This window comes from Bufo bufo, chromosome 1, assembly GCF_905171765.1.
Source record: "Bufo bufo chromosome 1, aBufBuf1.1, whole genome shotgun sequence".
Lineage (NCBI taxonomy): Eukaryota > Metazoa > Chordata > Amphibia > Anura > Bufonidae > Bufo > Bufo bufo.
In genome coordinates, this window is record NC_053389.1 from 17494430 (window position 1) to 17521793 (window position 27364).

The 27364-nt window shown below is 45.1% G+C and overlaps 1 protein-coding gene across 1 annotated transcript in view; it reads left to right on the forward strand.

Annotated features, from left to right (window-relative positions):
• The window catches only part of LOC120991506 (sialic acid-binding Ig-like lectin 12), a 95379-nt gene that overhangs the window by 59039 nt on the left and 8976 nt on the right, over window positions 1–27364 (forward strand). Inside the window, exons 8-9 of the mRNA XM_040420575.1 lie at window positions 13775–14143; window positions 25885–26022. Coding sequence (XP_040276509.1) covers window positions 13775–14143; window positions 25885–26022 — 507 coding nt within the window. The remainder of the gene's footprint in view (window positions 1–13774; window positions 14144–25884; window positions 26023–27364) is intronic.

A 27364-nucleotide genomic window follows, 5' to 3' on the forward strand; every position in this document is an offset into this window, starting at 1 on the left:
GTGGATAAATAGAACTGTAAAGAAAGCAATAAATGACAAAAATAAAGCATATAAATCACTAAAACAGGAGGGTAGCACGGAAGCACTGAAAAACTATAAGGAAAAAAATAGAACATGTAAAAAACAAATAAAAGCAGCCAAACTAGAGACCGAGAGATTAATTGCCAAAGAGAGTAAAACTAACCCTAAAATGTTCTTCAATGATATAAATGTTAAAAAGTGTAAATCTGAAGGTGTCGGCCCTTTAAAGAGTAATGAGGGGGGAGTCGCAGAGAGTGACGAGGAGAAAGCAAAGCTGTTAAATATTTTTTTCTCACATGTATTCACTGAGGAAAATAAACTGTCAGATGACATGCAGAATGTAAAAATAAATTCCCCATTAAAAGTACATCAACGACTTAAAAAGATTAAAATAGACAAATCGCCAGGACCGGATGGCATACACCCCCGTATCCTAATGGAATTAAGTAATGTCATAGCCGGACCCTTATTTCTGATATTTGTGGACTCTATACTGACAGGGAATGTCCCACAGGATTGTCGCATGGCAAATGTGGTGCCAATATTCAAAAAGGGTCCAAAAACAAAGCCTGGAAACTATAGGCCGGTAAGTTTAACATCTGTTTAGGGTAAACTGTTTGAAGGTTTTCTGAGAGATGGTATCTTAGAGCATCTCAACGGAAATAAGCAAATAACGCTATACCCGCATGGCTTCGTGAGGGATCGGTCATGCCAAACTAATTTAATCAGTTTCTATGAGGAGGTAAGTTCTAGACTTGACAGCGGCAAATGACAGCAGCGAATCAATGGATGTCGTGTATCTGGACTTCTCCAAAGCATTTGACACTGTACCACATAAAAGGTTAGTATATAAAATGAGAATGCTCGGACTGGGAGAAAACGTCTGTATGTGGGTAAGTAACTGGCTCAATGATAGAAATCAGAGGGTGGTTATTAATGGTACACACATTTAGAGTGAGTCACTGTCACTAGTGGGGTACCTCAGGGGTCAGTATTGGGCCCTATTCTCTTCAATATATTTATTAATGATCTTGTAGAAGGCTTGCATAGTAAAGTATCAATTTTAGCAGATGACACTAAACTGTGTAAAGTAATTAACACTGAAGAGGACAGTATACTGTATATATACTACAGAGGACAGTACACTGTATATATACTACAGAGGACAGTACACTGTATATATACTACAGAGGACAGTATACTGTATATATACTACAGAGGACAGTATACTACTACAGAGGGATCTGGATATATTGGATGCTTGGGCAGACAAGTGGCAGATAAGGTTTAACACTAACAAATGTAAAGTTATGCACATGGAAAGGAATAATGCAAGTCACCCGTACATACTAAATGGTAAAACACTCGGTAACACTGACATGGAAAAGGATCTAGGAATTTTAATAAACAGCAAACTAAGCTGCAAAAACCAGTGTCAGGCAGCTGCTGCCAAGGCCAATAAGATAATGGGTTGCATCAGAAGGGGCATAGATGCCCGTGATAAGAACATATTCCTACCACTTTACAAATCATTAGTCAGACCACACATGGAGGACTGTGTACAGTTCTGGGCTCCTGTAAACAAGGCAGACATAGCAGAGCTGGAGAGGGTGCAGAGGAGGGCAACTAAAGTAATAACTGGAATGGGGCAACTACAGTACCCTGAAAGATTATCAAAATTAGGGTTATTCAGTTTAGAAAAAAGACGACTGAGGGGAGATCTAATTAATATGTATAAATATATCAGGGGTCAGTACAGAGATCACTCCCGTCATCTATTTATCCCCAGGACTGTGACTGTGACGAGGGGACATCCTCTGCGTCTGGAGGAAAGAAGGTTTGTACACAAACATAGAAAAGGATTCTTTACGGTAAGAGCAGTGAGACTATGGAACTCTCTGCCTGAGGAGGTGGTGATGGTGAGTACAATAAAGGAATTCAAGAGGGGCCTGGATGTATTTCTGGAGTGTAATAATATTACAGGCTATAGCTACTAGAGAGGGGTCGTTGATCCAGGGAGTTATTCCGATGTCTAATTGGAGTCGGGAAGGAATTTTTTATTCCCCTAGTGGGGAAAATTGGCTTCTACCTCAGTTTTTTTTTTTTGCCTTCCTCTGGATCAACTTGCAGGATGACAGGCCGAACTGGATGGACAAATGTCTTTTTTCGGCCTTATGTACTATGTTACTACTATATTATTTACTCCACTATATGTAAATAATACAGATGGATTATTATATCTTAACAATGCAGGTTAGATCATAAGATTATACTACAGTGAGCGGGGCCGGTGCATTAGAATACGGGGACTGCACCGGTCCCTGCTGTCATGGATTCGTCGGATTCGAATTTAGTAAATGAGGTCGGGATTCGAGTCCACAAATCCCTCGAATCCAACAAGATTCGAGGGATTTGTGGATGCAACGGATTTGTCGTCCCACCTCTAATCATAATGGTCTAGGTGTGCAGGTTCCCCCAAGCTATCCAACTCAGATCCGGCAGTTTTGAGACTTACCAGCTCTCAGTCAGATGAGAGATGGGCTTCAATGTCTCATTGTAAGGTATGCCGACTGTGAGGAATAATACAGCCATGTCCTCACACCCTCCATTTACTAAAAGATGGTAGAGGAAATCAAGCTCCACAGGGTGGCCCTGCTTCAAAGCTGCTGCCAGATATCAGAAAACTCCTAGCAGGCCACATTTGGTTACATTTCACACACTCCAGCATGGATCCTACAGAAAAAAAAAAACAGCAGGAGGTATCAGCCCTTGCTAGGATCAATGATAACTCCCAGACATGTTGGCACCTACATTTAATAAGGAATTATGAATCGTCCAGCCATCGCAGGCGCAAACCAGATACATATTTTTGTCCCAGTGGACGCAAAGAACATGCCCATGGTCTTTGTTTGAGGGTGGGATGCCAGGGAAGGAAGATACTCATATCTCCCCACAGAAACCCAATAGCGGCACCATGTTTGGACTCTAGTTGTAGCGGGAACCCAGGCAGATCCGTTGGTCCCAGAACTATCTCCCTGTGACCTTCTGGACTGGAGCTATAAACCCTAAAAGGTTTTGTGGGTCATTTGCAGCCAGTCCAGCAGAGGGGGGAGTGGACCCCTCCAAAAGGCCGGGTGGGGAGGGACCGGCTACAGGTTAAAAGGCTTGTGCCAACAAGCGGGTGGGTCTTTCTCTGAAAGGGGGTCACATCGTGCAATGTGTTTGGAGGGACCTGCAACCGGCTGACATCACTGCCTCCAACGTGAATACAGCTAAGAACTCATCACTACCCAAAGGACTTATATATCTGGTAAACTGACTTTTGCTCTGCTTAACCCTGTTGTACTTATATCACCTGTATCTGTAACCTCAGACCACTGTATATATTCTCTGCGTATATTGTGTCATCTAGTGTGCGCTTAAGGTGATTAAATATATAATTTAATCTTGTGCTATATTGTATCTCGATCACGAATCCCCACGTCCGTGTTTCGGCCTAGTTATAAGCTACCGTGGGTTGGTTTCTCACCCTATATAATCCCGTTAGCGGATCAGGCTTATATCAAACGAGAAGATGGTGGCAGATACCTGGGCTGAGACAGCGCTGTTTTCACTGCGGCAGTGAAAAGGCTCTCTCAGCTTGTTGCCTCTTTGTGCCCGTGTGGACAGGATGTGTCTGTGTAAACTGTACCAAGCTGACCTTACCTGCTCCTCTGGAGGGCGTAACGTCACGCTTTGGTAACAAGTGACCATACTGCACTCATGAGCTCGACATAGGTGACGTCAAGCGGTGACGTCTCTCTGATTTTGCGGACGTATTCTCAGAGGGTGGAGCCCAGGAGCTGCCTCCACATCGAGAATATGATTGTCCGGTCAATCTCATCCCTGGAGCTAAACTGCCAAAATCTCGACTATGCAACCTTTCCCAACCCGAAAGAGAAGCTATGCAAAAGTATATTGCAGAGAGTTTGGCAAAGGGACATATTAGGCCATCTAAGTCCCCCGTTGCCGCCGGCTTCTTTTTCGTAAAAAAGAAAGACGGATCACTTAGACCGTGTTTAGATTTCCGGGAATTTGATCTCATTACGGTCCGTGATCCGTATCCCCTTCCTTTGATTTCTGATCTATTTGATCAAATTGTCGGAGCCAAGGTGTTCTCCAAGCTGGATTTAAGAGGAGCTTATAATCTGATCAGAATCAAGGAAGCAGATGAGTGGAAAACGGCCTTCAATACACCCGAAGGTCATTTTGAGAATCTTGTCATGCCCTTTGGTTTAACTTATGCGCCAGCGGTCTTTCAGCGATTTGTGAATGATATTTTCAATCATTTAGTGGGAAGGTTCATTGTTATTTACCTTGATGATATACTAATTTACTCACCCGATTTGGAGACCCATCAGGATCACGTGAGACAGGTGTTGTCGATCCTTCGGGAGAATAAATTGTATGCAAAATTGGAAAAATGTGTATTTGCTGTCCACGAGCTACTGTTTTTAGGATACCTGCTTTCTGACTCTGGTTTTCGTATGGACCCCGAAAAGGTCCGGGCGGTACTGGAATGGGACCAGCCTAAGAATCAGAAAGCTTCCAATTTACCAATTACTACAGAAAATGAATCTTGAATTATTCCACCATTGTAAAACCTTTGACAGATATGACTAAAAAAAGGCGCAACTTTTCTGTCTGGTTGGATGAGGCATTACAGGCCTTTTCTGCTATTAAGAAATATTTTGCATCTGCTCCCATTCTGATGCAACCTGATGTCTCTCAACAGTTTATCGTGGAGGTTGATGCATCAGAAGTGGGGGTCGGATCAGTTCTGTCGCAGGGTCCATCCCCTAGCAAATGGCGTCCGTGTGCTTTTTTCTCCAAAAACCTCTCGGCCGCTGAAAGAAATTATGATGTAGGAGATAGAGAATTACTGGCCATCAAATTGGCCTTTGAGGAATGGCGTCATTGGTTGGAGGGGGCTACTCATCCTATTACGGTATATACTGACCAGAAGAATTTGGCTAACTTACAGTCTGCTAAGCGCCTGAATCCTAGACAGGCTAGATGGTCACTGTTTTTTACTAGGTTCAATTTTGCGGTCACCTTTCGCCCTGGTGTTAAAAACGTCAAGGCAGATGCGTTGTCACATAGTTTTCCTGGGGGGAGTGATTTGGAGGATCCCGCTCCGATTTTGGCTGATGGGGTGGTGGTTTCCGCTCTGTACCCCGAGTTGGAGATGGAGGTGTTGGGGGCCCAGGAGGAGGCTCCTGATTCTTGTCCTCCAGACAAGTTGTTTGTTCCTGCGGAACTGCGATACAAGGTGTTCAAGGAACATCATGATACGGTCCTTGCGGGACATCCTGGAAGCAAATCCACCATAGATCTTATTTCCCGGAGATTCTGGTGCCAAGGGTTGTGCACTGGTGTGGAGGGTTATGTGACAGCTTGTGAGACCTTTGCACGCGCGAAGGTGGCTCACATTCGGCCTTCAGGATCCCTTCTTCCTTTATCCATCCCGTCTCGTCCTTGGGAAAACTGTCATTTTGGTAGTGATGGACCGCTTCAGTAAGATGGCCCATATTGTACCGTTGCCTAGCTTGCCCAATGCCAAAACTGTCGCTCAGGTTTTTATCGATAACATTGTGAAACTACATAGCATTCCCTGTGATGTGGTGTCTGATAGGGGGACACAATTTGTTTCCAGGTTTTGGAGGGCGTTCTGCTCTCGTCTGGGAATTCAACTGTCTTTTTCTTCGGCTTTTCATCCCCAGTCGAACGGTCAGACAGAGCGCACTAAGCAAAACCTGGAGACTAGAGTTGAGCGGACACCTGGATGTTCGGGTTCGGCAGGTTCGGCCGAACTTGAAAAAAAAGCCAAAGTTGAAGTCAATGGGGACCCGAACTTTTAGCCACTAAAATGGCTCTAAAATAGCCCTGGAAAGAGCTAGAGGGCTGCAAAAGGCAGCAAAATGTGCTTAAGAGCATGGCAAATGCTCTGAAAATAAATGTGGATAGGAAAATGAATTTAAAAAACATAAAAGACCTTAAAAAAAATTAAAATTAGGAATGATGTAGGAGGAAAAGGTTGAGGAGGCGGTGAATGGGTGGATGTGGCGGTGTAGGCTCACGTGGCGGTCTAGGTGGAAGCGGCGGCGAAGGAGGAATAGGTAGCCAACACAGATCTGTGTTATTTTGCATTTTTACATAGGGGTATCCCCCAAAATATTGGGACATATAAAAAAAAAGGAATAAGCGCACTTGAGTACAAGGATGGATGGTTGAGGCTGTTAGAACTGTCTATTCTGCACAAGGTACAGACAAGTCTTGTGGGATCCAGGCCTGGTTCATCATAATGAACGTGAGCTTGTCCACGTTGGCTGTGGACAGGCGGCTGCGTCTGTCTGTAATGATGCCTCCTGCTGTGCTAAATACACGTTCAGAAAGTACACTGGCTGCAGGGCAGGCCAGCACCTCCAAGGCATACAGGGCAAGCTCTGGCCATGTGGACAATTTGGAGACCCAGAAGTTGAATGGGGCAGAACCATCAGTCAGTACGTGTAGGTGTGTGCACAGGTACTGTTCCACCATGTTGTTCAAATGTTGTTCAAATGCTGCCTCCTGCTAACAGCATCTCAGCAGTTGGGGCCGGTTGTTGCGGCGAGGTGACAAAGCTTTTCCACACGTCGGCCATGCTAACCCTGCCTTCTGAGGTGCTGGCGCTGACACAGCTGAGTTTGGAAACCTCTTCCTCCTCCCCTGCCTTCGCCTTGTGCTTCCACTTGTCCCCCGGCGTCAGTTGGGAATGCTCTCAGGAGTGCGTCTACCAGCATGCGCCTGTAGTCGCGCATCTTCCGATCACGCTTCAGTGAGGGAATTAAGGACGTCAGGGTGGCCACCCAGCAGTCAGCACATGTTAAAATGTGGGCAACTCTGCTGTCGTTGCGCAGGCACTGCAGCATGTAGTCGCTCATGTGTGCCAGGCTGCCCATAGGTAAGAACAAGCCGTTCTCTGTGTGAGGCGTACAGTCTGCGTCTTCCGTATCCCCCCAGCCATGCACCAGTGATGGGCCCGAGCTGCGTTGGGTGCCACCCCGCTGTAAACATGCTTCATCCTCCTCCTCCTCGTCCTCCAGTAGTGGGCCCTGTCTGGCCAAATTTGTACCTGGCCTCTGCTGTTGCAAAATCCTCCCTCTGAGCCACTTCTAAAAGACTGGCCTGAAAGTGTTAGAAATGACCCCTCTTCCTCCTCCTCCTCGTCCTGGGCCACATCCTCTTCCATCATCGCCCTAAGTGTTTTCTCAAGGAGACATAGAAGTGGTATTGTAACGCTGATAAGGGCGTCATCACCACTGGCCATGTTGGTGGAGTACTCGAAACATAGGGGACACAGGTCTCGCATGGAGGCCCAGTCATTGGTGGTGAAGTGGTGCTGCTCCGCAGTGCGACTTACCCGTGCGTGCTGTAGCTGAAACTCCACAATGGCCTGCTGCTGCTCCCACAGTCTCTCCAGCATGTGCAAGGTGGAGTTCCACCTGGTGGGCATGTCACATATGAGTCGGTGAGCGGGAAGGCCGAAGTTACGCTGTAGAGCAGACAGCCGAGCGGCGGCAGGATGAGAACACCGGAAGCGCGCACAGACAGCCCGCACTTTATGCAGCAGCTCTGACATGTCGGGGTAGTTGTGAATTAATTTCTGCACCACCAAATTCAGCACATGCGCCAGGTAAGGAATGTGCGTCAAACCGGCTAGTCCTAGACCTGCAACGAGATTTCACCCATTATTGCACACCAGCAGGCCGGGCTTGAGGCTCACTGGCAGCAACCACTCGTCGGTCTGTTGTTCTATACCCCGCCACAACTCCTGCGCGGTGTGGGGCCTGTCCCCCAAACACATCAGTTTCAGAACGGCCTGCTGACATTTACCCCTGGCTGTGCTGAAGTTGGTGGTGAAGGTCTGTCGCTGACTGGATGAGGAGGTGGTAGAAGAGGAGGAGGAAGCCGAGTAGGAAGAGGAGGAAACAGGAGGCAAAGAACGATGCCCTGCGATCCTTGGCGGCGGAAGGACGTGCGCCAAACAGCTTTCTGCCTGGGACCCAGCCGCCACTACATTTACCCAGTGTGCAGTTAGGGACATATAGCGTCCCTGGCCGTGCTTACTAGTCCACGTATCTGTGGTTAGGTGGACCTTTCCACAGATGGTGTTGCGCAGTGCACACTTGATTTTATCCGATACTTGGTTGTGCAGGGAAGGCACGGCTCTCCTGGAGAAGTAGTGGCGGCTGGGAACGACGTACTGTGGGACAGCAAGCAACATGAGCTGTTTGAAGCTGTCTGTCTCCACCAGCCTGAATGACAACATTTCAAAGGCCAGTAGTTTAGAAATGCTGGCATTCAGGGCCAGGGATCGAGGGTGGCTAGATGGGAATTTACGCTTTTTCTCCAAGGTTTGTGAGATGGAGAGCTGAACGCTTCCGTGTGACATGTTGGAGATGCTTGGTGACGGAGGTGGTGGTGTTGGTGGCACATCCTCTGTTTGCTGGGCGGCAGGTGCCAACGTTCCTCCAGAGGTGGAGGAAGAGGCCGAGGCAGAAGAGGGAGCCCTTTCTTGGTTTTGAAGGTGCTTACTCCACTGCAGCCCGTGTCTCGCATGTAGATGCCTGGTCATGCAGGTTGTGCTAAGGTTCAGAACGTTAATGCCTTGCTTCAGGCTCTGATGGCACAGCGTGCAAACCTCTCGGGTCTTGTCGTCAGCACATTGTGTGAAGAAGTGCCATGCCAGGGAACTCCTTGAAGCTGCCTTTGGTGTGCTCGGTCCCTGGTGGCGGTGGCTAGTAGCAGGCGAACTGTTTTGGCGACGGCTGCTCTGCTTTTGCACCCTGCTCCCTCTTTTGCTAAGCTGTTGGCTCGGTCTCACCACTGCCTCTTCCTCCGAACTCTGAAAGTCAGTGGCACGACCTTCATTCCATGTGGGGTCTAGGACCTCATAGTCCCCTGCATTGTCTTCCACCCAGTCTTCCTCCCTGACCTCCTTTATGGTCTGCACACTGCAGAAAGACGCAGCAGTTGGAACCTGTGTTTCGTCATCACCAGAGACGTGCTGAGGTGGTATTCCCATGCCCTCATCAGGAAACATAAGTGGTTGTGCGTCAGTGCATTCTATGTCTTCCACCCCTGGGGAAGGGCTAGATGGATGCCCTTGGGAAACTCTGCCAGCAGAGTCTTCAAACAGCATAAGAGACTGCTGCATAACTTGAGCCTCAGACAGGTTCCCCGATATGCACGGGGGTGGTGTGACAGACTGATGGGCATGGGTTTCAGGCGCCACCTGTGCGCTTTCTGCAGAAGACTGGGTGGGGGATAATGTGAACGTTCTGGATCCACTGTCGGCCACCCAATCGACTAGCGCCTGTTCTTGCTCAGGCCTTACCATCCTTAGAACGGCATTAGGCCCGACCAAATATTGCTGTAGATTCTGGTGGCTACCTGGACCTTAGGTAGTAGGTTCAGTAGGACATGTAGCTGTGGCAGAACGGCCACGTCCTCTCCCTGCACCAGAAGCTCCACCAACACCACCACCACGACCATGACCGCGTCCCTTATTAAATGTTTGTCTCATAGTTAGCGTTCACCAAGCAAAGTAAAAAGTGGTTGAGTCTGTTAAAAATAATTATCCGCCAATAAAAACCCTGATGTAGGGTATTGCACTCAATTATTATTTTTTTTAACTCTATATGACAGACGTATTTGTGGCATAAATTTCACAGTAACTTATGCACCTATAATCACAGATGTGCAGTATATAAAACACAGTGTTTTTTCCACCCCGGTATGCAAAAGCCGTATTTCTGGCCTAAATGTAACATTCACTTAGGCACCTATAATCACAGATGTGCACGATATGAAACAGAGGTTTTTTTTTCACCCAGTATGCCCCAGTATGCCAAAGCAGTATTTCTGGCCTAAACGTAACACTCACTTATGCAGCAATAATCCTAGATGGGCACTATATGAAACAGAGGTTTTTTTTCACCCCAGTGTCTCAAAGCAGTATATCTGGACTTGCAGACATGCAGATAGCCTGTGCTGGTGCACTATCGTTAGAGATGTCCCGAATTTTTCGCCGGCAAATAGTTCCCGGCGAACATAGCTTGTTCGCGTTCACCGCGGCGGGTGAACATATGCGATGTTCGGTCCGCTCCCTATTCGTCATCATTGAGTAAACTTTGACCCTGTACCTCACAGTCAGCAGACACATTCCAGCCAATCAGCAGCAGACCCTCCTTTCCAGACTCTCCCACCTCCTGGACAGCATCCATTTTAGATACATTCGGAAGCTGCATTCTTAGTGAGAGGAGGGACAGTGTAGCTGCTGCTGATTTAATAGGGAAATCGATAGCTAGGCTAGTGTATTCAGTCTCCACTACAGTCCTGAAGGACTCATCTGAGTCACTCACTTTTTGGACTGTGAAATAATAGCAGTCAGTTTCCTTCACACATGTGCGTTTCAGGGCCTGCCAGGGCACAGTGTCACACCAGTGCAACTCATATCTGGTGTAACAGTAGTGTACATTTAAAAAAAAAAAATACAATTTTGACTGTAATAGATTGAACAGCAGTTAGTTGTCTGCAAGCGTGTGTGTCAGGCCTACAGCGTCTACTCTGCCAACTTCTGCCAGTGCACAGTGCCACTCATATCTGGTGTCAGAGTAGCTTGCACGCTTAGTACAACTTAACTAATCTAAAAAAAAATGACAGGCATAGGCAGGCCACCCTGCAGGGGCCGTCGTGGTGCTGTGATTCCCTTTGGCCCTAGAATAATGCCCAGTGTTCAGAGGCCACGTATCCTGAACTCGAAAAGTTCTGAGGACATAGTTGACTGGCTAACACAGGACACCCAATCTTCTACAGCTTCTGCTCGGAACCTTGACGCACCATCCTCCTCCAGCTTAGCTTCGGGCACCTCTCAAGTTACCACTCGCCCGCCTGCCGCCACCACCAACACTAGCACCACAGCTGCTTCACTTGATCTGTCAGAGGAGTTATTTACACATCAGTTGGAAGAAATGAGTGATGCGCAACCATTATTGCCAGAGGATGCAAATAACAAGGATATGTCTCAGTCAGGCAGCATTACACACATGGACGTACGGTGTGATGATGATGACGATGTGTCCGTGGATGTCACGTGGGTGCCCGCTCGAAGATATGAAGAACAGGTGGAAAGTTCAGATGGGGAGACAGAGAGGAGGAGGAGACGAGTTGGAAGCAGGGGGAGGTCGTCGCAAGGAGCTAGTGGCACAGTCAGACAGCATGCATCGGCACCCGGGGTCAGCCAGACAGCACGCCAATCAACGCATGCTGTTGCTTCCACCAGAATGCCGTCATTGCAGAGCTCAGCAGTGTGGCATTTTTTTTGTGTGTCTGCCTCTGACAACAGCGATGCCATTTGCAACCTGTGCCAAAAGAAACTGACTCGTGGGAAGTCCAACACCCACCTAGGTACAACTGCTTTGCGAAGGCACATGATCTCACATCACAAACGCCTATGGGATCAACACATGAGAACAAGCAGCACACAAACTCAAAGCCGCCATCCTCCTCCTGGTCCAGCATCTTCAGCCACGTCAACCACTGCTGTCCTCCTTGCCCCCTCTCAACCATCCGCCACTCCGTCAGTTCCTGCTCATCTGCCAAGGACATGTTTGAGCGTAAGAAGCCAATGTCACAAAGTCACCCCCTTGCCCGCCGTTTGACAGCTGGCTTGTCTGAACTCTTAGGCCGCCAGCTTTTACCATACAAGCTGGTGGAGTCTGAGGCGTTCCAGAAATTTTTAGCTATTGGGATACTGCAGTGGAAGGTACCCGGCCAAAATTTCTTTGTACAAAATGCAATCCCCAACCTGTACTCGATTGTGCAAAAGGAAGTAATGGCATGTCTGGCACACAGTGTTGGGGCAAGGGTCCATCTGACCACTGATACCTGGTCTGCAAAGCACGGTCAGGGCAGGTATATCACCCACACTGCGCATTGGGTAAACCTGCTGACGGCTGCCAAGCATGGAATGCGTGGCTCTGCAGAGGAGTTGGTGACACCGCCACGACTTGCAGGCAGGCCTGCTGCCACCTCCTCTACTCCTCCTACTCCATCCTCTTCCATAACCTCCTCGGCTGAGTCCTCTTGTGGCCTGTGCGGGTTATAGTTCTTTTCCTGGGAGCTCTTTATTTGTGGTGGATCGTCTGCTCCAGCTCTGCTCAAGACAAGTCCACTCCTTCATTTCTCTTTGTATGTTTTATCTAGGCCTCTAGGGAGACTCTTGCTTCTTCCTGGTTTGAAGAAGCAGGTTGCCTCTTCCCTTTTCCCTGCTGCTTAGGGTTTGCCCAGGTAGTTCAGGTTTAGGCACGAGGGCATGTGCATATCCACCCTAAGGGTATGCACATGGGAACAGTAGCTTAGGGAAAGCTTTTAGGGATCGCTAGGAGGTGACCCTTTCTCCTAGCTTTTGGGCCTAGTCTTTTGTTCAGTTTGTTTTCCCGTGTTTGGTTGTTTCCCTGCTTACCTACCTGTCATGACAGCAGGTATATCTCACCCCTCAATCAGTATTTTGAAGAAGGAGGCATATCACATCCCTCAATCAGTATTTGGTGGAAGCAGGAATATCGCACCCTTCAATCAGCATTTCGTGGAAGCAGTTATATCGCACCCCTCAATTAGTATTTGGTGGAAGCAGGTATATTGCAACCCTCAATCAGTATTTTGTGGAAGCAGGTATATCGCAACCCTCAATCAGTTTTTTATGGGGCAACAGGTATATTACACTTGTTGCAAATAGTTGTTCCAATAGTACTTGTCCCTCTATATTCCTGCGGTATCGCTGCAAATCGGCACACAACTGCTGCAGAATACAAATGAACTATAATATACTTTCTATGTTAGAAAGTATATTATAGGTATATCATTCCCCTCAATCAGTTTTTTTTGGGGGCAACAGGTATATCACACCCGTTGCAATTAGTTGTTCCAATAGCGTTTGCCCCTCTATCTAGCTGCGGTATCGCAGCAGAACTGCACACAACTGCTGCACAATACAAATTATATAATATAATTTATATGTAAGAAAGTATATTATAAGTATATCACACCCCTCAGTATATTACACCTATGGATAGCACACCTTTACCAGTCCTTAAAAGAACTTTTGTGGCCCTATTAGCTAGCGTTTGGTGTCCCTAACAGTCTGTCCCTGCTCCTCAAAGCAACCTCTCCCTACACTGGCAAAACACAGAATGTAAAATGGCTGCCAGAATGGTTTCTTTTTAGGGTGGGGGTATGTCCATGTGCTGAAAAGTCTCAATTGGCTGTCCTTTCCCACCTGGTGGTTGTTTCATGGGTCAAAGTTTGGCGCAATTCAAAAATATATGACGCATGCAAACATCGCCATATGTTCGGCGAATCGCGAACAAGCAAAATTCACCATGAAACGACCGCTGGATAAACTGCAAGGCCATCTCTAGTCACGATAAAACAATCTCAGAATGGCCTGGATAAGTAAAAGTGTTCCAAAGTTATTACTTACCAAATAAAGTGACACATGTCGGATTTGCAAAAAATGTCCAGGGCAGTTCTGGGTAGAAAGGGTTAACTATTTTTTATTATTATTATTATTATTATTATTATTATTATTATTATTATTACCCTATATTATATTATTATGAACTTCCTATCTTGATCTTCAGTACTAATCACAAGCATTATCTTCCTGCAGGTATCAAGTGTCAGGAGACCCTTGGCTCCTCCATTCATGTTAATGGCAGTGTCAGTGTGCAGGAGGGACACTGTGTCTTCATTCCTTGTACATTTAGTGTCCAAACTTCCTTACTATTTTCCCGTGGATTCTGGCTCATAGGCTCTAAATCCTCACAAAGTTATGCTGCCACTAATGATCGGTACGCAACTGTGCAAAAGTCAAATTTCCACTTGGTAGGAAATCCAAATAATGGAGACTGCTCACTGGTAATAATTGATGCCAGGAAAGAAGATGAAGGGGTCTATTACTTTCAATTTAATGAAAATCGATTCACCAGTAAATTTGGCATAGTAACATTTCCAGAGGAAGTGAAAGTTGTGGTGACTGGTAAGTGAGCTTTAGTCTTTGTTTTTGTGTGTCTATATGCCCGTCTACGTACCGTACTACCATGCAGGCAGAATAGAGTGACAGATTTCCTAAAATCTGGAGCAAAAAAACTGTATCTCTGCAGATTAATGAAATATGCACACAATTATCATTTTCACTGGAGTGCATTTTCAATGTGAGATGGGTTGTTGATCCAATGATTTGCTCTAATTTCTATATTTTTTTAATTTCTTAAGCGTTTTTGTCAATTTCCATAAACATTATTAGGCGTAAATGGGGAAAAAAGACCAAAAGGGCCCCCCCTTTATGGCTATGAGTAAAGATGAGTGAATTGATTCTAAGCAAATCAAATTTGCTACAAATTTCACAAAAGTTTTGTAGTTAATTGAATCTGAAATTGTTGGTATTCATCTCACATAAATTGCACAGCATAGTAGCTGCCATTTTACACAATAACAGACCTTACGGAGTTGCTTAACCTCTTCAGTACCAAGCTTCTTTTCACCTTAAATCTCAGATTTTTGTAAATCTGACATGTGTCACTTTATGTTGTAATAACTTTGGAACACTTTTACTTATCAATTTAACCATTCAAAGACAGCTGGGTTGCTAGTCAAAACATGACCGCTAGATGAAAGTGTCAGCTCTGGCCTGTTGCTGCGACTCCTGCTGCCCCCTTCTTCTGCTGCTACTTCTGCCAGATCCAGAAAGATCTTGGCCACTGCCCGTTCCCTTAGAAGGGCCTGTCGCCTGTCTGTTCGACATACTATAAATTAAAGAAACTGATAGTATAAAAGAGCAACAATATGAGACTATAATTTCCACCCCACAATCAAGGAGGAATGGAATTACTTATATTTAAAATAAATACACCCCAAAACTGGTTGTATCAGAACATAATATCACCTCAGAATCAAGGAGGAATGGATGAACTAAATACATCCCAAAACTGGTTGTATCAGACCGCAGTTTCACCCCAATAACAGAATCAAGGATTAATGGAATTACTGATGTATCAAAGAATGCAAACAACCTAAAATCTGTAGTAATAGATCACTTTTTGTACCCCAAATTAGTGCAGCAATGTGTAATAGAATCGCTCCTATTACCCAGAGTTTACACTCTCCTATTGGTCCCTGCTCCCTCCCTACAGTGTGGATAATGCCTCCCTATCTTTTCCCTACACTATGAATAATCTTTCCCAGAACTGCTCAATAGGTTTTTTTATGAATAAAGTCTTTCCTAATCACTGTCCCTAGTGCCTGCAATGTCTCTCCCTGTACTAAGTTCACTGTAAAATGGTGGAGACTGAGCAGGCTGAGACTTTTTATAGGGCTGTTACATCACAGGGGCTAGCTAGCTGCTGATTGGCTGTCTGCATGGCATTGTGGGTGATCCCTTGTTCACCAGATTCGTATTTCCTCATTCTAACATGTTGCCATGGTGCAGTTCACTGTGACAGTTGTGCCGTGTAGGCTGGCTGCATGCCCTATCGCGTACTGGCTGCAGGCTCTCTCCTGTGTATGATAGTTGCTGCGTGCTGGCTGCAGTGTCTTGTGGGAACTGTTGCCTGTGAATGTGTGTACTCCCCGTGTGTGCATCTCACTGCAGTTCTTGTCACTGTTGCCATGTAGGCTGGCTGCAGGTTCTCTTGCGTACTAGCTGCAGGCTGGCACCTGTGTATGCTGGTTGCTTGGGGCTGCGTGCTGGCTGCGGTTGTGTGTGTGAACTGTGACCTGTGTTTGTGGCTCCCACGTCCATATATCTGTGGTTCCTGTCAACGGTGCCATGCAGGCTGGCTGCATGAGCCTTGTGTACTGGCTGTTCCCATGTATGCTGGTTCTGCGATGCGTGCGAACCTTGTGTGTGAACTGTGGTCTGTATCATTTATTCAGTAATTCTGGTTACTCCTGGCTCTGATGGGGTTGATGTCCCCTGGTCTGTTCCTGGGTGTGGCTTATTAGGTGCCCTCGTTATCGCTGCTATTTCTTTCTGTGAGCTATGGGGCTTGGGGTCAGTCTGTCTTCTGCCTTGCTGGGTGTAGCCCTTTTGTGTGGTGTCACCTGGTAATGCATTGTTATTGTTGCTTTATCTGTTCTTCTGTACCTGTCCTGTGATGTTCATGTGGTTATCCTTGTGGAGGGAGGATCTCAAGTCTGTGTGCAGCTCTGCCTGTGACCGCCATGCTTCCATTCTGCTTGTAGTCCAGGCACCTGCTTCTGTGTTGGTTCCCATTCGTCTTGTTGTCTGATTTATGTCCTGTGTTTGTTTGGGTTCCAGTCCTGTTGTCTGTGGTTTCCTGCAGGTAGGGGCCAAGTGTACTGGGACCTTCCTGGAGGTGCAACCAGTGAGCTCTCGGCCCAGTTCATCCCCGTAACCAGAGGCTCTGTGAAGAACGGGGCTCACTGGCTCTTCGCCCTCTGGGTTTTGCCTCTGGCCTGCCGATGCACTTGGTTCTGTGGTAGTGCTACCACTATTGCCTAACCTGCATCTGTTACTGTCATGTTCTTTTTATTACATGTGTAATAAATTACTCTGTTGGTCCCTGGTCTGTTTCTGCCTGTGCCATGCTTGCAAGACATCCCAGAGGTTTACCTTCGTCCTCCGGTACGTGACACATGTGCAGCAGCCATTTTAGAAAAATTGTGATTAGTTACCACTAGGAATAAGTGAACCCATGGAAGTTCGGGTTCGCCAGGTTTGGATGAACTTCAGGTCAAAGTCTCCCACATGCTGAGCACGATGACGCCATCACGCACATCGCAGGTCCTTTGGCAGGATGAATGAAGATAGAAGAGACTGCTGCTGTACGAGCAAGTGGATGAGAAGAGGTTTTTTTAACCCCTTAATGCCCAGCGCCGTAAATGTACGGAGCACTAATTGGGCGGGTGCAGGAGCTGATAGGGTCCGGCAGTCACTGATAGCTGGACCCCTGCTGTATGCGCTGGCATCGGTGAAAACACTGATGCCAGCGCGTTAACCCTTGATGTGCTGTGGTCAGCGCTGACTGCGGCACGTGCGATGTCCTTGCGGGGATTGGAGCTGCCATTGGGTCCCCAGGCTGCTGTGATGGGAACCCGATGGCAGGGAAGGCAGCCAGCCCCATGGATCTCACAGGCAGAAAGCTGTAAGTGCAATACAGTGTGTAATACACTTATAGCCAATACTTTACAATATAGAAGTATTGTAAAGCATTGTAAAGGGGATCAGACCCCCAAAAGTTGAAGCCCAGAGTGGGAAAAAAAATAAAATGAAAAAAGAAGTAAAAAAAAAAATAATACATTTTTCCACAAAGTTTAAAAGTTTCAAGTAAAAAAAAAGTGTCCTTTTGCCAAAATAAAAAGAAGAGAAAAAAAAAAGAAAAGTAGACATATTAGGTATTGCCACGTCCGTATCGACTGGCTCTATAAAAATATCACATGAACTAACCCCTCAGGTGAACAACGTCAAAACAAAAAAATTAAAAACTGTGCTAAAAAAACATTTTTTTTGTTACCTTACATCACTAAAAGTGCAACACCAAGCAATCAAAAAGGTGTATGCCCCCCAAAATAGTACCAATCTAACCATTACCTCATCCCACAAAAAAATGAGCCCCTACATAAGACAATCACCCAAAAAATAAACTATGGCTCTCAGACTATGGAGACACTAAAACATTTTTTTTTTAAAAAAATGCTTTTATTGTGTCAAATGTAAAAAAAATTATAATGTGGACATATTAGGTATCGCCACGTCCATAACAACCTGTTCTATAAAAATACCACATGACCTAAACCTTCAGGTGAACACTGTAAGAAATATAAAAATAAAAATGGTGTCACAAAAGAAATTTTTTGTCACCTTACACCACAAAAATTGTAATAGCAAGCGATCAAAAAGCCATATGCACCCCAAAATATTGCCAATCAAATCGTCAACTCATCCCGCAAAAATGACAATCGCCCAAAAAGTTAAAAAAAACTATGGCTCTCAGACTATCGTGACACTAAAACATGATTTTATTTTTTTTTGTTTCAAAAATGATATTGTTGTGTAAAACTTAAATTTAAAAAAGTATACATATTAGGTATTGCCTCGTTCGTAACGACCTGCTCTATAAAAATACCACATGACCAAACCCCTCAAGTGAACACTGTCCAAAAAAAAATTAAAACCGTCACCTCATCCCGCAAAAAATTATCCCCTACCTAAAACAATAGGGCAAAAAATAAAACAACTATGGCTCTCAGAATATGGAGACACAAAAAAATGATTTTTCTTTTTTTGTTTAAAAAATTCTGTTTTTGTGTAAAACTTAAATAAATAAAAAAAGTATACATTTTAGGTATTGCCGTGTCCGTAAGAACCTGCTGTATAAAAATATCACATGAACTAACCCCTCAGATGAACACCGTAAAAAAAAAAAGAAACGGTGTAAAAATAGCCATTTTTTGTCACCTTACATCGCAAAAAGTGTAATACCAAGCGATGAAAGTCATACACACCAGAAAATCATACCAATTAAACCGTCATCTCATCGCACAAAAAATGAGCCCCTACCTAAGACAATCGCACAAAAACTAAAAAAACTATGGCTCTCAGACTATGGAGAAACTAAAACATTATTTTTTTTTGTTTCAAAAACTTACATAAATAAAAAAAGTAGACATATTAGGTATCGCCGCGTCCGCAAGAACATGCTGTATAAAAAAATCACATGACCTAACCCCTCATGTGGACACCGTAATTTTTTTTTAAATGAAATGTGTCAAAAAAGGCATTTTTTGTCACCTTACAGCACAAAAAGTGCAATACCAAGCGATCAAAAATTCATATGCACCCCAAAATAGTATCAATCAAACCGTCATCTCATACCACAAAAAATGAGACCCTAACTAAGACAATCGCCCAAAAATTAAAAAAACTATAGATCTCAGAATATGCAGATACATGTAAAACTGAAACAAACAACCAAAAAAAGTATACATATTTGGTATAGTTGCGTCAGTAACAACCTGCTCTATAAAAATACCACATGATCTAACCTATCAGATGAATATTGTTAATAACACAAAATAAAAGAGGTGCCAAAACAGCTATTTTTTGTTACCTTGCCTCACAAAAAGTGTAAACAACCAAATTCATATTGATCCTAAAATAGTACCAACAAAACTGTCACCTTATCCCGTAGTTATCAAAATGCAGCCATTTTTTTGAAGTTTCTAATCTAGGGCTGCATCAGGGTATCTTCAAATGTGACATGACAACTTTAAGGCTGGGATCACACTTGAGCGTATTTGATATGCGCGTTTAACGCGCGTTCTTGTCGCGCGTTTTTGTGCGCGTTTTTGTCCATAGTCAACGCGCGTATTACGCGCGTTTGTGTGATTGACAGCAGTGTCCTATGGCCGCAAATGCGCGACAAAACGCCCCAAAGAAGCTCAAGAACTTTTTTGAGCGTAGGGCGTTTTGTCAGCTCGTTCAAACGCGCTTTAAAACGCTCAAGTGAGAACCAGGGCCATAGGGAAGCATTAGTTTTCATGTGTTGAGCGTTTTACAGCGCGTTTGAACGCGCTGTAAAACGCTCAAGTGTGAACCCAGCCTAAATGATCCCATTGAAATCTGCCTTTCAAAAACCATACGTTCCTTTTCTTTCTGCGCCCTGCCGTGTGCCTGTACAGCAGCTTACAACCACATATGGGGTGTTTCTGTAAACTACAGAATCAGGGCAATAAATATTTAGTTTTGTTTGGCTGTTAAACCTTGCTTTGTTAGCGGGAAAAAATTTATCAAAATGGAAAATCTGCCAAAAAAATGTGAAATTCTGAAATTTCATCTCCATTTTCCATTAATTCTTGTGGAACACCTAAATGTTTAACAAAGTTTGCAAAATCAGTTTTGAATACCTTGAGGGGTGTATTTTTTAAAATGGAGTAATTTTTTTCTGTGGCTTCTACTATGTAAGCCTTACAAAGTGACTTCATACTTGAACTGGTCCTTAAAAAGTGGGTTTTCAAATTTCAAGATTTGCTTCTAAGCTTTGTAACGTCCCCAAAAAATAAAATGACATTCACAAAATGATACAAACATGAAGTAAACATATGGGGAATGTAAAGTAATAACTATTTTTGGAGTTATTACTATCTATTATAAATGTAGAGAAATTTAAATCAATTTTACCACTGTTAAAGTTCAATATGTGACGAGTAGTGTTGAGCGAACTTGTGTTTTAAGTTCGGCGTCTAAAGTTCGGGTTCGGGTTATTGAAGTATCCCGTTATGGATTCCGCTACCATGGACCATAATGGAATTTAGAATCCATAACAGGATACTTCGATAACCCGAACTTTAGACACCGAACTTAAAACACAAGTTCACTCAACACTAGTGATGAGAAAACAATCTCAGAATGGCTTAGATAAGTAAAAGCTTTTTAAAGTTATTACCACATAAAGTGACACATGTCAGAAATGTAAAAAATTGCCTGGTCCTTAAGTTGAAAAATACCAGGGTCCTGAAAGGGTTAACCCATAAATGGCCATATTGTTTTGCCTTCTGTCTTAAGAATGCTATTTTCCGATATAACCATGTTATAACGGAAAATAATAAAATCACCTGAATACCGAACCCTGACTTTAGTGAAAAAGTCTGAGTTCAGGTCTGGGTACTCTAACTTGAACTTTGCAGTTCGTGTTCACTCATTCCTAGTTACCACGAAGCGAGTGTAAATTTGACTTCGGGACATATCAAATTTTTCCACTTCGTCAACTTCAATTCTCTCATCTCTATTCCTAACATACACACAGAACACGGATGCCTGGACTTGCTGCTGGTGTGCTGGAACTGCAACAGGCACAGGGCGAATGGAGCGGCTCCCATGTCCACCTATGAGAGTGGGGGAGTGGTGGACATGGATATCAGCATAACAACTAGATTGAACCATATTAAGTTGTTTCTTTTTAGACCCTTACTATGTCATTATACTAAAAAGTGCATTGACTATAAACTTAGACATTTCCCATATATCATATAAAAATAAACAATAAAAAGGAATTGCAGCATTGCTGTTTCCAAAACAATCAAATTATTGTTATTTATCATGCACAGTGAACAGCATAAAGCAGGGGTGGCCAACCCGTAGCTCACGAGCTGTATTTGGCTCCTCGCACCTTTATTTGCAGCTTGCAGGGGAGCGGTCCGGCCAGCTCTTACTCTCCTCTCTGCAGTGCTCTGTCTATATGCAGCTCGCAGGGGAGCGGGCCAGCTATTCTACTTTGCGCTCCTCTCAGCAGCACTCTCCACTATGTCCTGACGCACACAGCGTTAGGACATAGTTTATATGTAGAGGCCTGCGCTCTGACCTGACGCTGTGCATGTCAGGTCACTGTGGAGAGGGTGCCTCAGCAGAGGTAAGATAAGCCTCCTACAGTTTTTTATTACAGTACTGATCATGGGGGTCTTATCTGACATGGGGGTAGTATGAGCTCAGATAAGACCTCCAAATCCTCATCAGACCCACAAAATAAGCCCCCCAGTGCTCACATAAAACACCAAAAATCAGACACCCCATGCTAACATCTCTCACATACCCCCTATGTCAAATCAACCCCCCACACATGATCTCAGAATAGGGTTGGGGGAGGTCATTCGAACATGAGGGTGTCATTTGAGCATGAGAGTGTCATCTGAGCATGAGGGTGTCATCTGAGCATATGGGCAGTCGTCTAAGCATGGGGTGTCATCTGAGCATGATGGTGTCATCTGAGCATGTGGGCGGTTATATGAGCATGGGGTGTCATCTGAGCATGGGGTGTCATCTGAGCATGAGGTGGTCATCTGTTCATGGGGCGGTCATCCGAGCATGAGGGTGTCATCTGTGCATGGGGCGGTGATCTGTGCATGGGGCGGTGATCTGTGCATGGGGCGGTGATCTGTGCATGGGGCGGTGATCTTTGCATGGGGCGGTGATCTGAGCAGGGGCGGTGATCTGTGCATGGGGCGGTCATCTGAGCATAAGGTGGTCATCTGAGCATGGGCGGTGATCTGAGCAGGGGCGGTGATCTGAGCATGGGGGGCGGTGATCTGTGCATGGGGCGGTGATCTGTGCATGGGGCGGTGATCTGTGCATGGGGCGGTGATCTGAGCATGGGGCGGTGATCTGAGCATGGGCGGTGATCTGAGCATGGGCGGTGATCTGAGCATGGGGGGCGGTGATCTGTGCATGGGGTGGTCATTTGAGCATGCGGCGGTCATCTGAGCATGGGGGGTGGTCATCTGTGCATGGGGTGGTCATTTGAGCATGGGGCGGTGATCTGAGCATGGGCAGTGATCTGAGCATGGGCGGTGATCTGAGCATGGGGTGTCATCTGAGCATGGGGCGTCATCTGATCATGAGGTGGTCATCTGTGCATGGGGCGGTCATCCGAGCATGAGGGTGTCATCTGTACATGGGGCGGTGATCTGTGCATGGGGCGGTGATCTGTGCATGGGGCGGTGATCTAAGCAGGGGCGGTGATCTGAGCATGGGGCGGTGATCTGTGCATGAGGCGGTCATCTGAGCATGGGGTGGTCATCTGAGCATGGGCGGTGATCTGAGCATGGGGGCGGTGATCTGAGCATGGGGGGCGGTGATCTGTGCATGGGGCGGTCATCTGAGCAGGGGCGGTGATCTGTGCATGGGGCGGTGGTCTGTGCATGGGGCGGTGATCTGTGCATGGGGCGGTGATCTGTGCATGGGGCGGTCATCTGAGCATGGGGCGGTGATCTGAGCATGGGCGGTGATCTGAGCATGGGAGGCGGTGATCTGAGCATGGGAGGCGGTGATCTGAGCATGGGAGGCGGTGATCTGAGCATGGGGGGTGGTGATCTGTGCATGGGGTGGTCATTTGAGCATGTGGCGGTGATCTGTGCATGGGGCGGTGATCTGTGCATGGGGCGGTCATCCGAGCATGAGGGTGTCATCTGAGCATGGGGCGGTGATCTGTGCATGGGGCAGGGATCTGTGCATGGGGCGATGATCTGTGCATGGGGCGGTGATCTGAGCAGGGGCGGTGATCTGTGCATGGGGCGGTGATCTGTGCATGGGGCAGTGATCTGAGCATGGGGTGGTCATCTGAGCATGGGCGGTGATCTGAGCATGGGTGGCGGTGATCTGAGCATGGGGGGCGGTGATCTGTGCATGGGGGGCGGTGATCTGTGCATGGGGCGGTGATCTGAGCAGGGGCGGTGATCTGTGCATGGGGCGGTGATCTGTGCATGGGGCGATGATCTGTGCATGGGGCGGTGATCTGAGCATGGGCGGTGATCTGAGCATGGGCGGTGATCTGAGCATGGGGGGCGGTGATCTGAGCATGGGGGGGCGGTGATCTGTGCATGGGGTGGTCATTTGAGCATGCGGCGGTGATCTGAGTATGGGCGGTCATCTGAGCATGGGAGGCGGTCATCTGTGCATGGGGTGGTCATTTGAGCATGGGGCGGTGATCTGAGCATGGGCGGTGATCTGAGCATGGGCGGTGATCTGAGCATTGGTCTTCATCTGAGCATGGGGCGGTCATCTGAGAAATCTTGAAACACATTGTGAAAAACAAAGATTGCCAGAAGTCTCACTAAAGCTGTCTACATTACAGGTAGGAAAGGTGGTTTAAATACACTTTTAAATGTTTGAAAACTCAATTGCAGTAATACTGTTGTGTGCACGCATATTTGTGTAAATGTATAGCTTGTGGCTCCTGGCAGTCATACGTTCTGGCTCTTTGTGTCTGTAAGGGTGGCATAAAGGGAAAAAAATAGCCGAATGATCAAAATGCTGTGGGTACCCAAAAATTGTACCATAGTACCAATAGTGGCTTAAAAAAATTTAAGTAGTATAGTGGGCAGCAGAGGAGGAGAATAGGAGTGATAGTAGTAAGAAAGTCTACTGTACTCACTCTATCGCTCACATCTAAAACACCGGTCTTAATAAATGAGCCCTTTTGTTTCTATACTTTTTTATTTTTATATTTTGTTTGTTTTGCACATTCAAAACACTTTATAAATCATTTGTTTTTGTGTCTGCATATTCTGAGAGCTCTTTTTTTGTTTTCCATCAACAGAGCTTTGATAGGTTTTTTTTAAGTGGCAAGTTGACAATTTTGATATTTTAACACTTTTCACTACGTGAGGTAAATAACATGATAATTTTGTAGTTTGGGTTGTTGTGCATGTGATCATACCATTTAGGTTTACTTTTTATGACATTACTTACTGAGGAAGATCATTTTGGTGTTTCCCATTTTTAAATTTAATTATTATTTCTTTATTTTCATTCTTTCCAATCCCATGTCTATAGTACACTGCACTACTTGTAGTGTATTATGCCTGTTAGTGTTATATTGACAGGCATCCTCATAGGATTATATACATTGTTTTACACTGTTGTGCACCAATTGCCATAGCAACCATTGCAAGCCGCCATTGGTTGCTGTGGCATACCAGCTGGAGCCCCAGCAACTTAGCTGCCGCTATCATTATTGATTATGGCATCTAAGAGGTTAAACTGCTGGCATTGGAGTAGCACTAACAGCACCCTTGAGATCACTATAAGGGGAAATGAACATTACAGTGGGGGAATCAGCAACCTACTGAGATGTAACCTTTCATCATAGGTCAGTTAGGGGTTTAAAAAAGTATGAAAATATACAGTATTATGGTAAATATGGTAAGTGCACCAAAATTTGTGAATATTGGTCAAAAAATTAAATGGATGTAGGTAGGTGGCTAGTAAATTAACAATTAAAATCTTTTTAGAAAGTTAATCATTTAAAAAATTGTAAAAAAAAAATCCATACATTTGGTCATAACTGTACAGAACAGGACCAATCTATTACAGATGTTGTACCTGCGTTTTCCCTGCATATCCCCTTATCATGTTCTTTCCCACCACTGTCCAAAAACACAAAGTCCAGGGTTTACACCATCAGATTCATCCCCTGTCATGTGTTTATGTGATGCAACCATCTGAATACACCGGGTGTACACAGATCTCTTAGGGTCCCATAGCAAAACTTAGTATGGGACCCTCAGCACCAATTTACTAATTGCTTGTATCAAACACTCCCAGACAGCTAGGAACAAAGGGCAATACACCACATTTCTGACAAATTTACTATATATTTTCTTAAGCAGAAAAAAATTGAATTAAAAAAATTGTAAAAAAAAGTCACCCTTGACCCATCCTACTTTTAAGTCACGAAAAGTGGAATTTGTGCTTCAAAAAATTGGCACTCATTCGAAACATAATATTTCTCAATGTTTTTACACCAGGCAACTGGTATAAATACTCTGATAAATCTTCAGCTTTACTTCACATATTACAAGGTGGCCTGCCTGCATGGAAGTTTGTTATATTGTATGCAACAGAAGCTGTAATCACCTCTTTGCACTGAGCTGCCCTTAGTGACGGCTGCATGAAAAAAATATATATTTCCATATTGGCAACAGAAGAAGATGTTCAACCCCTCCTCCCCCCGCCCAGGCCCTATAGCAGTCACCTGGTCTGCTTCTATTGAAGGTACCTACATCACTGACTTTAACCCTGGACTACACTGAGCCAGGGCCAATTGTGTCCTAAGTGGATTGTTTGGGCAGTGACTGAAATTACCATATGTAAAACTGACAACTGTAACTGTACGTTCTGGAAAAAGCATTACAGCTACAAAACAAGTCTTAAAAATTACAAATCCATAAAGTAGAAAAAAAAGTACTCATTGTTATGTTTTATAGCCCCTAGGACTGTAGCATCCAGGACTGTGACTTCACGCATCATTGTGTGGACAGTATTCAGTAACTTCGCCACCCTGGTCCTGACTATTGTAGGATTGCATCGCTACCTTAAGAAAAACATGGAGAACAGCCAGTCTGGTAATTTTTTCCCCTTTATTATTTATAGCTAATATTGTTTTCTATGTTAACTATATGTGTCAAAGTAAGTTATTCTTAATATTTTTAATAATATTTCATATTTGGAAATGTTGTGAAAACAAAAAAACAGACAAACAAAACCTTGAAGTGTAACTGTCATTCTTTTTGAAATTTTTGGAACGTATATGGCCAGTGATACCAACCATTTTTGTAAATTACTGAAAGTGTACATTTCGATTAAAAAATAGCTCTAAAGTGGCCCATTTTGAGCCTTAGCAATGCTCCTCTGTCTTCTGTTTATATAACACAGTCAGTGTTGAGCAGGTCTCCACAGTTATGTAAACAGAAGACAGAGGAGCATTGCTAAGGCTCAAAATGGGCCACTTTAGAGCAATTTTTCTAATAGAAAAGTACAATTTCAGTAAATAAAGTATATTACAAAAATGGTCAGTATCACTGCCCCTACACATTACAAAAATAAAAAAAAGAATGACAGTTACACTTCAAAAATATAAATTTAAAAGTGTTGTCATGTGGTGCCAAGGCTGGGCGAGGGATATGGGTACCCCCTACTGACCGCTCATCCAAATCAGTAAAATGGTAATGCTCTCCGAAACTCTCCAGACTGGAAAAGGAGAGTTGTAGACTTCATGTCAAAAGAAAGGCCGTCTTGTTTAGTGAACTAAGTCTTGTGACCGGAGTTATGATCTACAGATACAAACAGCACAAGTACATAAAATATAATACAAACTGAAATTAACTGTACAAATGAAACATAAAGGGGTTATTTGGGTTGTGCTACGATTCCATACAGAAGCCACCTGCGGGATCACATGGCATACATTGTGCACGTGATCCTAGCCTGGGGTTAGAACCCACAGCCCATGCACGAGTCTGAATCTCTCGCCACTAAGCTATGTGCTGAAGGTTCTAACGCCAGACTCGGATCATGTGCCCAATGTAAGGAACATTAAAGAGGTTTTCTGTGTTCAGAGCTGAACCCGGACACACCCTTATTTTCACCCAGGCAGCTTCCCTGATGTTGGCATCGGAGATTCTCATGCTTCGATGAGCTCCCTTGCCCTGCGCTAGATCGCGCAGGGCACGGGCTCTTTTGTTTATCATAACACACTGCCGGGCGGAAGCTTGCGCCCAGCAGTGTGTTCAATGACATCACCAGCTCTGATGGGCGGGCTTTAGCGCTGCCCTAGCCGTTTAACTGGTTAGGGCAGCACTAAAGCCCGCCCATTATTGCTGGTGATGTCACCAGGCTTCCTGACAGCACCATGGATAGCCCGGTATGTCACTGGAACTCTCAAATGCCCTTGCCCTGCGCCATTAA